Consider the following 13,622-nt stretch of genomic DNA (forward strand, 5'->3'; position numbering starts at 1 on the left):
TTATTTATAACAACAGACATTTGTTGGCTCACAGATCTGGAGGTTGGGAAGTCCAAGATCAAGGTACTAGCATCTGGCAAGGACCATTTCATTGGTGTGTGTGATAAGATGGTGGAAGTGATCCCCTGGTGAAGGGTAAAGAGAGGACTAGAGGGAAATAGAGAGCAAGATGGAGCAAATGTATATTGGGGATTATGGCATTACTCAATTTATGAAGGAGAAACCTATGTATACCTAGCTACCTTTTTATGTGCCAGTACTGGAGCTTGAACTCAGGGCATGGGCACTATCCCTGAGCTCAAGGCTTGCACTTGACCACTTGATTTACAGCTCCACTTCCAACTCTTTTGGTGCTTAATTGGAGATGTGTCTCATGGGCTTTCTTTCCCCTGGCTGCTTCAACACATGGTCTTCAGATCTCAGGCTCCTTAGTAGGTAGGATTAATGGCATGAGCTACCAGCACGCAGCCACCTAAATAACTTTTAAAAGCTCACCTCCCCATACCATTACAATGACAGCTAAGTTTTATGTGAATTTTGGAGGGGGAAGATGTATAAATCATAGCAGCATTTCTTGTTGCAGTGGATTGTATTGCAGAAAGAGAATCCCGAGTTTAGGAAATCTGATTCTTTCATAATGGGTACTCAACAGATCTGCCCTTTGAGGAAGTATAGTTATCTTTATTATATTGGACAGTAAGCATGTTTGCTTTGGGGCCCTAGAGGGAGAATGTCTCTCTTCATAATGAAGCCTGTCTTTCAAACTTGTTCACTGTACAAATATATAGATTATACATATAAAAGAGTATCTGACTAAGATGAGCAAGAAATGTGAATTCCCTGTCTCAGAAACAAGAAAAGCAAAGTAAAGTATGTAAGAACAGTAAAGTATATATAAGAATTGAGAAAAAAAGAAACAAAATTTGTTTCTGGTAAGGGAGGATACAATTATTTGCTTCATGAATTCATGAACATCTAGAGGCAAATAGTTAGAAATAATGGTAGAGTTTATCAAAATTGTTGGGTTCAAATTTTGCTGATCAAAACTAGGAGCAGAAATTTAGCACATGTGATAATTATACCATTCATTAAAGTGACAAAAGCTGAAGTACCTGAACATTGCACTAAAGTGTTTTTTATTTCCCTGTAGTACTGGGGTTTAAATTCAGGGTCTAACACTTGCTAGGCAGGTATCTTCTTCTTGAGTCATAAACCTAGGCCATTTTTTGCATTAGTTATTTTTCAGATAGAGTCTCAAGGTTTTTGGGGCCCTGGGGCCAACCTTGAACTATGATCATCCAATTTATGCCTCCCAAGTTACAGGTATGCACCTTCTCACCCAGCTTCTCATTAACTTTTTCCCTGGGCTGGTCTCAAGTCACGATCGCTGCCTTTTGAGTGAGTGGGGTGTGAGCATGCACCTGGGCCTAAGGTTTAGAAACTTGTAAAACTTCATTGAAAAAGATATCTATGTGGAGACCCACTAGCATGTATAGGAAGACCATGAAACTTACAATGGACAGTGGAAGTTGAAATTTACAAAATGCATATAGAATGTTTCTGCCCCAAACTATGAAACAGATGAAAGAAATCAAATAAATGAAGAGAAATAAAATGTGTTCATAGATTACAAAATTCAGCACTATTAAGACATTAATTCTCCCTTGGTATGATTTATAGATTCAACTCAATCCCAGTTAAATTCACAAAGATGAAGTCTCTCTTTCTCTCAATATGTATCTATATCTATACACACATATCAAAATATAGATGCATACATGTGGATGAACCAGAATAGGAAAAGCTGTTAGAAAAAGCAGAATAATGTTGAAATAAATTCAGCAGCACATTTTATTTATTTGCTTTTCTTGAGCTGGAATCTCACTATGTATTCTAGGCTGGCCTTCAAGCAAGGCGTTCTTGCCTAGGTCCCTGACCCAGTACCACACCTGACTGGACCCTGATTGCAGGGTAGTGTGAAGCTACAGTAAACTAGGAAATAGGGTAGTGGTCAAAGGGAAAGAAAATACATCTGTGAAAGATAACTAGGAACTCAGAATTAGACGCACACAAATAATGTCCCAGGCATCTCCATGGAGAAAGCACAGTCTTCAATAAATAATGCTGGAATGATGGAAAGTTTTTATGTGAAAATATAAACTTTGGGACCTACCTAATGCATTTATACCCAAACTAACCTAGAAAAGATCGAATGTCTAAATGTAAGTCATAAAACTTCCAAAACCTCTAGAAGGAAATGGCTGAGTAAAACGCCATTGTGTATATTTACACCACCTTTTGTTTTTTTCAGTTTGTCCTTTGATGAGTACCTGGCCTGATGATTTGGCCTAAATTAATGATTTGGCTATTGTGAATAGTGCCTCAATAAACACAGATATGAAGTACCTCTGTGGTAAAATAACTTTGCTTCTTTTGGATGTACTCAGAAGTGGTATGACTAATTCACCTAGAAAGTCTGTTTTTAACTTTTTGTGGACTGTCCATACTGATTTACACAGTGGCTATATTAATTTACATTACCATTAGTAGTGTATAAGGGGTAGTCTATTTTTCCCTGGGATTTTGCCAACATTTGTCATTTGTTTTCTTGATGATAGCCAGTATGATTACAATTTCAGTATAGTTTTGATTTTCATTTCTTTGATTTTTATTCTTGATTATATTTGTGTGCTGTATTAAGTTTATTGATTTGCATGTGTTTCACTGTTCTTGCAACTGTGGAATAAATCTCACCTGATCATGATCTTTGAATTGTTGGATTTTTCTCTCAAGGGATTTTCTTTCTTTCTTTCTTTTTTTTTTTGGCCAGTCCTGGTCCTTGGACTCAGGGCCTGAGCACCTTCCCTGGCTTCTTCCCGCTCAAGGATAGCACTCTGCCACTTGAGCCACAGCGCCCCTTCTGGCCGTTTTTCATATACGTGGTGTTGGGGAATCGAACCAAGAGCTTCATGTGTAGGAGGGCAAGCACTCTTGCCACTAGGCCATATTCCCAGCCCCCGAGATTTTCTCTTTTTGAGTTTGTCTATATTCATCAAGAAAATCAGTCCGTTGTTTTCTTTCTTTGTGATGCCTTTATTTGGTTTTGGTTTCAGGGTGATAAGGGCATTTTGGAATGGCTTTGAAACCATTATATTCCTTTTGATTTCATGAAATAAGTTGAAGGTCATCAATTAGCTCTTCTGTAAAAGTCTGCTAGAATTTAGCAAAGAATCCATCCATTTCTGGAATTTTTTGTTGGGAGACTCTATTAAAGCTACAATGTTACTACTTGTTATTGATATGTTTAGGTTCTTTTTAAAACCTTGTTTAATTTTAGTGGATCACATGTATCTAGAATTTATTTCACATAGATTTTCAATTTGTTAGAATATAACATTTTCAAAATGTCCTAATGATCCTCTGGATTTTAGTTGTATCTGTTGTCATGTCCTATTTTCATCTCTAATATTAATGACTGGGTTTTCTCTTTCTTCTAGTTAGTTTGGATACAACCTTATTTATCTTTGGAAAGAATCAACTCTGTTTTATTGACCTTTTGTATTTTTTTTTTTAAACTCTATTGCTTTCAGCTATGAACTTTCTTTTTTTCCCCTTTACTTTTGAATTTGGCTTGTTCTTGTTTATTTAAAACTTTGGGTCCTATAGCTGAGGTCCGCCTCCCGGCTGACCTCCATGCTCCTGGAGGGAAGGAGCGGCTGCACCTCAAGATGCGCTGTCTGACCACCTCCATGCTGCTGCGGGCCCTGGCCCAGGCTGTACGCACAGGACACCCCAGTGCCCCGAGCCTCCACAGCAGCCCAGTGACAGCGACCTACAAGTATGTGAACGTACAGGAACAAGAGATGGACATTAGGTCAGTGACTGACCGGGCATCTCCGACCCTGCTGTGGACTGAACTCATCGGAGGCCTGGGCATGACCCTGAGCTACTTGTTCCGGGAGCTAGCCACCATCAACTACCCATTTGAGAAGGGTCCCCTGAGCCCATGCTTCCGCGGGGAGCACGCCCTGTGGCGGTACTCATCTGGGGAGGAGCGCTGCATCGCCTGCAAGCTCTGTGAGGCCATCTGCCCTGCCCAGACCATCAGCATCGAGGCTGAGCCCAAGGCCGGACGGCAGCCGTCGGACCACCCGCTATGACATTGACATGACCAAGTGCATCTACTGCGGCTTCTGCCAGGAGGCCTGTCCTGTGGATGCCATCGTGGAGGGCCCCAACTTTGAGTTCTCCACGGAGACACATGAGGAACTGCAATGGGGACAAGTGGGAGGCCGAGATCGCCGCCAACATCCAGGCGGACTACCTGTACCGGTGATGCCCCCGGCTGCCCGTCGTCCACCCCCTCAGAACCGCAGCCCTGCTGCCTAATAAAGAGCTCTGACCGCCCCCCCCCAAAAAAATTAAAACTTTGCAGTGCATCATTAGGTTGTTTTTTATTTAAGAACATTTTTAGTTTTTTTTTAAATGTTGACATTCACAGTTATATATGTCTTTCTTAGAACTTCCTTTGCTCTACTGTACAGAATTTATTCTGTTGTGTTTACATTTACTTTTGATTCTAGGAATTAAAAAAATGTCTCCCTTATTTTTCCAATTACCCACTCATACAGAAGTATATGGTTTAGTCTCCATGTGTTTGTATAGTTCCTCTTGATGTTGATTTCTAGTATTTCTAGTTTTATCTCATTATGATCTGATAATATGGAAAAAAACTTGAACATTTTTATCACTAAGTCTTGCTTTGTGGACTAACATAAAATCTGTTTTGAAAATTCTGTGAAATTCTGAGAAGAATGTATATTCTGCCAGTTAAGTCCATTTGGCCTACGGTTAAGTTTAACACTGTAATTTATTAGTTGATATTTCTGTGTGGGTGATCTATCTGTACTAGAGTGAGAGGGGAATGGAAGTCACTCATTATTGTTGTTGAGGCCTATCTGTCCTTTTATGGCCACTAGTTTTTATTTTAAAGTGAAATCAATTATACCATCTTTTAATACATATGTTTTGATATGTTCAGTCAGTATATCTTGATGAATTGTTCCATTTATGGAGTGAACATCTTTGTAAATTCTAATTTTGGTTTGTTTTGTTGCATATGAATATAATCATTCCTGAAGCATTCAGAGTTCATTTATGTGGAAGTCATTTACATCCTTTCATTTCAGTCTGTATGTCTTTGCTTGTGTTTTCAGTGAGGAAACAGTTTCAGCATGTGTGTGTGTGTGTGTGTGTGTGTGTGTTTAAATCCAATAAGCCAACCTATGCCTTTTAATTAGAGAATTAGTATCCTCGACATTTAGTGTTATTAACAAAAAGCATGTACTAATTCTTGTCATTTTGTTGTTTTACCTTAGCTTATTTTGAGTAATCTATATTTCTGCCTTCCTCCTTTATTTGTCTTAGATATTTGATGATTTGCTGAATTGGTAGTGCTTAATTCTTCCCTAATTCATTTTTGCTTGCTTACTCTTCTAGTGAGATTTACTCTTTTCCCTGTCCTTATCATCGTATTTTCTTCTTCTGTGTTTAGAGTTCCTTTGTGCCATATTCCATGTTTTCTTTTAGGTGTTCAGATGTATATGGTTTAGTGAGCTTACTGTTTTCTATTGATAACCTTACTGTGGAAATTATTAGTTTTTCCCCTCCCAAATTGTAGGCTTCAATGATGTCAGAGCAATAATTTATTTTTGTACCTCTTTTGTCTAAAATTCTTCATTTACTATGCAAGACTTAAAAGTCCTATAGAAGGATAAAACAGCAGCTTGCTACCAGTGGGAAAGTAATTGGAGAAGTGGCAGATCTGCAAAGTGTTTCTATACTGTAACTCTTCTTGCTCACTTCAGCGATTCAAAACACCTTTCCATATTGAAAGAATAAAGCTCTTTCTCCAGTGGTACATGAAAAAGAGCAGAGAAGCCCTGGTCAGGTAACCCACAGAACAGCAGCCCTCACTTGGACTGACAGGTCTGGCTGGGAGGTAAATTTGAAATTAGGCCCAATATCCATATACATATACTGAAGCTACGCCTCGGTTCTCAGGCACAAGGTAGAGGAAATGACCTTCATAGTCTCTAGTATTCAAAGTAATATAATTGTTCTCTATGGCAAATGGCAAAGTAGTTAAAAGACCCTCAAGAGGTAAACAAGTCTTGTAGAGATTAAGCTAAGTCAGAGAATGTATGAGTTGAATACTTAATGAAGTGTGTGTGTGTGTGTGTGAGAGAGAGAGAGAGAGAAAGAGAGAGAAATAGAGAGAAACAGAGAAAGAGAAAGAGAGAGAAATGTGGGGGTGGGAGTAGAGAGAGCACTAAGAAAAAAGAGAAATCTCTAAAAAACTGGGAAGTAAGCAGAGGAACTTGTAGGATGTATCACAGAGTTGGGGAACCCTCAGGATGATTATTTCTATGTCTATTTAGTTTGGTGAATATTACTATCTTGGGGGTGAAATGAGACTTTTATGTGTATATGTTTCTTTTTTCTTGTCTAAACTGGTTTTGCTGCCTCTCTTTAATTCTTTTTGGTAGATATTGTCCGAAGTGATGTTGCCTTGGATAAACAGAAAGGCTGTAAAATCGCACAGCATCCTGATATTATGCTGGAGCTCCAAAGAGAGAAGGCAGCGCAGATGCACCTGGTCCTTCTGAAGGAGCAATTCTCCAACACGTACAGCAATCTCATATTAACAGGTAAGGGTACCGGAGTCGGCTAGATTCTTTCAGCATTATATCTTGATGAACGCTCTCCACTAGCGCGTTGTTATTGGGAAACCCTTGTGTTGGATCCAGATGAACCTACATTTTCTCCACCCATCTCTATAACACCTTTAGTTGTGATTACCCTCTTCTTTCCTGTAACAAATAATTCCTGTAGTTTTCAGATGTATTTTGGCTGGAAGTTATGGGCGATTGATTCAGCATATGTTTTCTCAAAAGACAGACCCAATGAAAACTTAATGAATTCTTGTAAAACTATGACTTTCTAGACATGTGCCAGTAGCTTTGAGGGATTACTAAATTTGGTATCTTTTCAGAAGCGGTGATTTTCTTCTTTCTGTGTATGCCCTTTCTGTGAACCCAGTGAATATAAAGATGAAATGTAAAATAGATAATGATCTTCAGGCAGAGCTGATAACGTTCTATTCCTGATGATGTCTGAAAATATCCTGGGAATTTAATTTTCTTTTTAAGAGCAAATGGGCCATGAGTCTGAGCCATACACCCTTCTACCTCTGGTTCTGGAAGGAAGTAAACTGTGTGTCAGATAAGGAAGGAGAAACAACATTTTTGCAGGGCTACCTGCAAACATTCCTAGTGAGTTTCATGTGAGTTGGGTGTGCTCTTTTTGTGAGGGTTTGGAAAAGATTCTAATCACAGTGAGAGTCACATAGGACTTGAAATAATCTAGAGGGAAGTGCAAATCACCTCCATTTTTCAAAAGATCATGCAAGCAGGTCTGCATCTTGTTCTGAATGCATTTGTTTTTGGTACTCGTGGGGCTTGAACTCATGGCCTGGTCACTATCCCTGAGCTCTTCTGCTCAAGGCTAGCACTCTTCCACTTTGAGTGACAGTGCTACTTCCATTTTCTGGTGGTTAATTGGAGAGAAGAGTTCCATGGATTTTTCCTCCTGGGCTGGCTTTGAACCGAGATCCTTAGATCTCAGCCTCCTGAGTAGCTAGGATTATAGGCATGAGCCACTGGTGCACAGCTCTCAATGTATTTTTAGCAAGTCAAAAGCATGTTTTTTCTTACATATGAATATGTTAAAAAGGCAGAAAGATGGCATATCTAACAGGCTATGAACATCTCATACGTATTTTTGTTAACTCTGAGTTAGGAAAATTTTAACATTAAAAAAAATAGGCTTTTTCTGACATGTTGCCTGGAGTTGCTGTGTGGCCACCAGCTTGGTTTGCTTTGAAAAAACTCAAGACTTTTCCAACTTTTCATCTCGTACCTGGTAGAAAATCCAACAGTATGAGAGAGAAGCCAGATTTAAAATGTGGCTTTGGTGGGCAGAGAGGAGGATTAATTTATTTTTCTCTCTGAGAGGGAATTAATGAGGGAAAACTTAAATGTTATTTATGGCCAAGATGTGAGTTTCCCTAACTTGGTTAATGAAATGAAACTTACTTTCATTTACATATTTGGAAGATCATATATTTTTCTCCAGTTTTTTTTTTTCAGTCTGTCTCAAATGTACACACACACACACACACACACACACACACACACACACACACATACACACCCACCATTTTCCAATTCACTGTTTGGATATGAAATATTTTTATCCTAGCCATATTCTAATATTTTTAGACAAGTATTAGAGAGGTCATTAGCCTGTGTTCTTTAATGTGGCCTATGCAGGGCTTACGGTAATTCTAACCCTAAATTGTGGATTCAGAGGACGGCCTGAAGGCATATTATCTTTGAACACACAAGTGTTCCACTGAGTTCAATGGAATCTTTTCTAATTCTCAGTAACATAATCCCCTTGGATGTTTATTCACAGTTCAAACTGTTGGAATCAACATTGTCAACTTTTCCCCTGACAACTTGCTTACTTTCCACTAAACAAACTTACCCTAGAGAAGAGCCTCTTTCCTGCCCTCACTTCTCCCAAGCTGCTTCAAAGAGTCCTGAGGCATTTTCCACATTTTTCATTCAGATGCCTGTGCAGAGAGGGTACCTTGCAGTCGACAGAACATTTGGTGTGCCCTCGTCTGTTTATGTGAAAGTTCAAAAGGTTTTGATTCCAGGTGTTGGGTAGAGATGGAGTCATTTTAGTTTAGCACCGATGGTAAAACTATTTTAATGTCCTTTAACTAAGTCTTTGATTTTACACAGTGTGGTTTTCTAATTGTTATGAAGTTTAATCCTTGATTTCTTGTATAAATCTTGAGAACATAGTCTCCAGACAGCTAAACATAATATTTAAACATAACTAAACTAGGTTTTGTAAATATTTCCCTTTTCAGTGATGAATGCATGTTGGTAAGGAGGGTGAGGTGGAAGGGCAGAGACCTCTCAAATGAAGTGACTTTCTTTACCAACACATTCAGAACACCTACTCTAGGGTTTCTGTTTGATGATATCCCACTTCTTTTTGTATAACACTGGCATAATGTATGAAGTATTTGCTACAAAAGTTTTCATCTGGGAATCTGATGAGAAAACAGGGCCACTCAAACCTCAGAAGGAGAGAGAACCTTTTCAATGATTCCCCTATGCTTCCCAATTATCTGCAGAGTTTCATGCACATGGATGGATAGAAATGTCCAAGAATTGCTTCCTTGTATGTTAGTATTATATATATGTAATATACATATATAGTATAAATCTATAATATATATAAATATTAAGATGGGACATTCAAGATCCCAGTATAATAAAAGAATAAAAAGTAATGTGTTTGAAGTGTCAGATGAGTATATCTTTCACCCCACAAACAAGTTCTCATTGTCAGGTGTTCTGCTTTGAGCTGGTCTGACTATTAACTATTAAATTTTGGCTACGAACATTCCCTTTCAATAGTCACTTCCTATAGTTCAGTCAATAATTCCTTTTAAATAGTCACTTCACAGAGGATGGCATTCTTTTCTGACTTTGAAGGTCTCCTGACTACTTACTTCAAAAAAACCTTCTTATTCGTTATAGCCTTGTTAATACAAACAAATAGAAAACACCCTCTAAATATGTATATGTTGTTGAACACATATGTTGTTGAAGTCTCCATTGCATTGCAGTTTTAGCAAAGTAAATTTTTTTCCTGCTTTTTTTTTTTGGCATAGTTTTGATCTTGTCTTAGTGTTCTCATGTGAACACATAGTATGGGGAATGATCTTAGCTTCACCTAGCCTAGAGGATATTGGACGTAACCATGGAGTTTACTGGAAAGAGATAGGGTAATTCCAGCAGGGTATGTGTGATGGACTATTTTGAATGGTGATGAGTTGTCTGCTATGCTTTTCACACCCACTTGCTGACATGGGTATGGACACTGTTCTGCACTTTCCTGAGCGTGAGAGTTGTTATTGTACAAGTCTCTGAGGGAATGACAAGTAAGAGGGAGAATTGAGGAGGGGCCTTTAAAAGAGAGCAGGGATCAGATGTCTTAAACGTCTTTGTACTCTCATGGTTCTTAATATAGTAGCGCTGTATAAACTTGGTGAAAATGCTCTGTAATATACACAGTGACTTCACCTGAAGACTACTTTGCCAGGGATCATATTGACCTGCAAGTTCAGATTTAGTTGTCTCCCTTTCTTTTGACGTTGTAAATTGAACATTTGTGATGGATGCCTGCTCAGTAATCAAATGACAAATGCAAATATTAAGTCAGAAAATAAATGTTCTAGACTTTGTTTAGAACACCAACTCCTGGAAGACAAGGAATGTCCTATTTTCATAGCATTCTGGGTAATGTGTGGAGTGTAGTTAGTGATGCTGAAATGAGGTCAAGTTTTAAGACAGCTATTTGTAGCTGTGAAGCCATCCAATTAACCCTTTGCATCTAGGCAGTGTGAATTTGTGGGGTCATGGTAAATGTATGGCATTTCTTAAGACAAAATCCAGTCCCTTTTTTGTGTGCCAGTATTGGGACTTGAACTCATGGTCTCATACTCTTGCTTGGCTTTTTTTTTGCCGAAGGCTAGCAACTGTACCATTTGAACCATATCTCCATATCTGGCTTTTTGCTGGTGAATTGGAGCTAAGAGTCTTGGATTTGTCTTCTTGGGCTGGCTTTGAGCCTTGATCCTCTGATCTCAGTCTCCTGAGTAGCTAAGATTACGGGCATGAGCCACTAGCACCCTGCTCAATCTGGTCTTTCTAAGGACTCTTGTGATGTTCTTGGCTGCAGGCCGTTGTTTTGTTTTGTTTTGCTTTGAACTGCAGAGGGGTTCCTATGATTGGTTTCTGTGTTACCATAGCCAATGAATGGAGCAAAGATTTATACTTCCATGTGGCCCATTATGCTAATTTCAATTGAACAAAAGATCTCAAATCAATGGAACAACAACCACTGCTGCATTTCCCACAAATCATAATGCCCAGGGGACTATTTTTAGGTTAGCATGAGGCTTAGTTGCTTGTCAAACACCAAAAATTAAAACTGATCCTAGTTCTTATTCTGTAGCACCTTTCTTGATCATCTCAATTTAGAGATTTATAGACATTTTTTAAATTTCCACAATTATTTAATGGTCATCTATTAATTTGGTAATTTGGTGGAAGCTTAAAATAATTTCTGATAAAGTTGGGTGCTGGTGACTCATGCCTGTAATTCTAGCTACTCAAGAGGCTGAGATAGGATTGATGTTCAAAGCCAGCCTGGGCAGGAAAGCCATTGAGACTCTTATCTCCGAGTCAATCACCAAAAAGCAAGAAGTGGAGCTGTGGCTCCAATGATAGAATGGGGCTATGGCTCAAGTGGTAGAGGGCTAGCCTTGAGTACAAAAGCTCAGGGATAGTAGTGCCCAGGCCCTGAGTTCAAGCCCCAGAACAAGTATACATACACAAAATTCTGACAATGGCTATTGATTTTAATTGTTTCAAAATTAATTTTGTTAGTGGTTCAAAAAAATCATTCTTTTGTGTGTGTGTTTTTATATAGCTTATTGTTATTGCTTTAGAGATCCTAGGAGATCTATTTTACTTACTTACTCATTCCTCTTTCTTCACGAGACTCAATGATAAACTTACTAGCACAACCTGTCCCATTAAATACTTCATATTGCCTTCCATTCTCCATATGCTTGGAGTAGCCTTCAATTTTCTTCATTGGCCAAGGTCTTTTAGCTCATTCAAAACTATCTTTAAGGCCCTTTTATACGGTAGCAATACATGTTATGTTAGTACAAGGGGACAAGCAAACATCAGCTTCGTGGACATTTTGCTTTGTGTCTCAGTATGAGTCCAGGTTAGTGTGATTTGTGTGTATACCACCCCCAGATTGCAGAAGTTTTAGCAGCAGCTATTTTTTTTCTCCTCATTGCATTTACTACTAAATTTACCAAAGAATATGGTCAAATAATGTTCGGAAATAACCCTGAAAAGTGATTAGTCGGCAACATTGCCTAATACTTGTTTGCATGTTTATTAACAAACTATGGAGGAATGTGGACTATTTCACTATAGAAGATTTTTCTAGAGGGTTAGAGATGTGTCATATGAATGGATGTATATCCTAAACTGGGACTTCAACTTCAAATATAAAATACTATTCAATTTAAAACATTTTCAGGCTAGCTGTAGCCACTAGAAAGACAGAAGCCAACAGGATGTATGTAAGGGTATATGTACCCACACATGTGTATTTACATATGCAAATAAACATGCATATATATCTACATACAGGCATGTGTGTTAATCTGTATGTTGGCTCGTGTGATTGTAGAGGCTAAGATGTCCCCAGCAGGCTGCTCTGTCAGCTGGGGACAGCCTTAGTTCAGGTCTGGAAGCTTCATGACCATGGGTGCCAATGGTGTAATGTGCATTCTGGAGTCAAAACCCTTATGACTCGAGGCTTGCTGATAAAAGTCCTGATCCCAATGGCTGGTGAGGCTGGAGCTCTGACACCCAACAGCAGGAGAAGAAGAATGCCCCAGCTCCAGCAGAGACCGATAAAATTGCATTTTCCTTGCCTTCTTTTGTTTGTTTGCTTGTTCTTTTTGGGTCCTCAGCCAACGAGAAGGTGTCTGAGCACCTGGAGGGTAGACCTTCCTTGGTTAGTTTGGACTTTCCTGCCAGTCTCCTCTTGAAACATCCTCACGGAAATAGCCAAGAGTCATGGTTTGCTAGTTCTCTGGTATTTTTAATCCATTCAAATTGACACCTCATGCTAATCATCACACCCTCCATGATGGGATGTATCTTAGAGATCCGTGAAATCTCTGTATTAATCCCTTCTTTGTAAGTATGCCAAAATAGTAAGCACACGTGATGGGAATTGGTGCTCTTTAAAGTAATGCATGCATACATTCAGCCTCTTTTAATTCACGATTGTGTTCTGAATTTAGACTTCTTGAATAGGAGTTCAAGAGTTTATTTAGAAATCTAGTTGCTTGTAAGTGAAATCTCAAAATTTTATCCAGGACAATTATTCTCACATTTGGGAGAGAAAAGATTTCTTAGGGAACAGGAGCTTATTTATGTGACGACCAGGTTTAACGTGCTGCTCATTAGCCAAGCACTAGTGGCTTATGCCTGCATTCCCAGCTACTCAGGAGGCTGAGATCTGAGGAGCTCGGTTTGAAGCCAGCCCAGGCAGAAAAGTCCCTATGAGACTCTTACCTCTAACCCCTCAAAAGCTGGAAGTGGCATGCTGTGGCTCAAAGTGGGAGTGCTAGCCTTGAGCACAAAGAGCTTCAGGGATAGCACCCAGGCCCTGAGTTCAAGCCCCACAACTGACCAAAAAAAAAAAAAAAGCTGAGAATTGATCTGCCTAGATGGGAAATGGGTAATCCAAAGGACTTGATTTAATTTACACTAGTACTTACTAAGTATTTAGTGCGTACCACACCTTTCTGAGACCACTCAGAGTACTGCTCTAGGATAGTACTGGGGTATTCCATTGTGAGATTTCCCAATGCAGTT

General features: G+C 39.1%; 1 protein-coding gene and 1 pseudogene across 2 annotated transcripts in view; both read left to right on the top strand.

Annotated features, from left to right (window-relative positions):
• The window catches only part of Hpse2 (heparanase 2 (inactive)), a 436,035-nt gene that overhangs the window by 40,292 nt on the left and 382,121 nt on the right, over positions 1-13,622 (top strand). Inside the window, exon 3 of one of the 2 annotated variants that reach the window (XM_048338506.1) lies at positions 6,549-6,710. The exons of the other annotated variant lie outside the window; for it this stretch is intronic. Coding sequence (XP_048194463.1) covers positions 6,549-6,710 — 162 coding nt within the window. The remainder of the gene's footprint in view (positions 1-6,548; positions 6,711-13,622) is intronic. 2 annotated transcript variants of the gene reach the window in all.
• LOC125346181 lies at positions 3,695-4,397 on the top strand (annotated as a pseudogene).

This window comes from Perognathus longimembris, chromosome 2 (assembly GCF_023159225.1).
Source record: "Perognathus longimembris pacificus isolate PPM17 chromosome 2, ASM2315922v1, whole genome shotgun sequence".
NCBI lineage: Eukaryota > Metazoa > Chordata > Mammalia > Rodentia > Heteromyidae > Perognathus > Perognathus longimembris.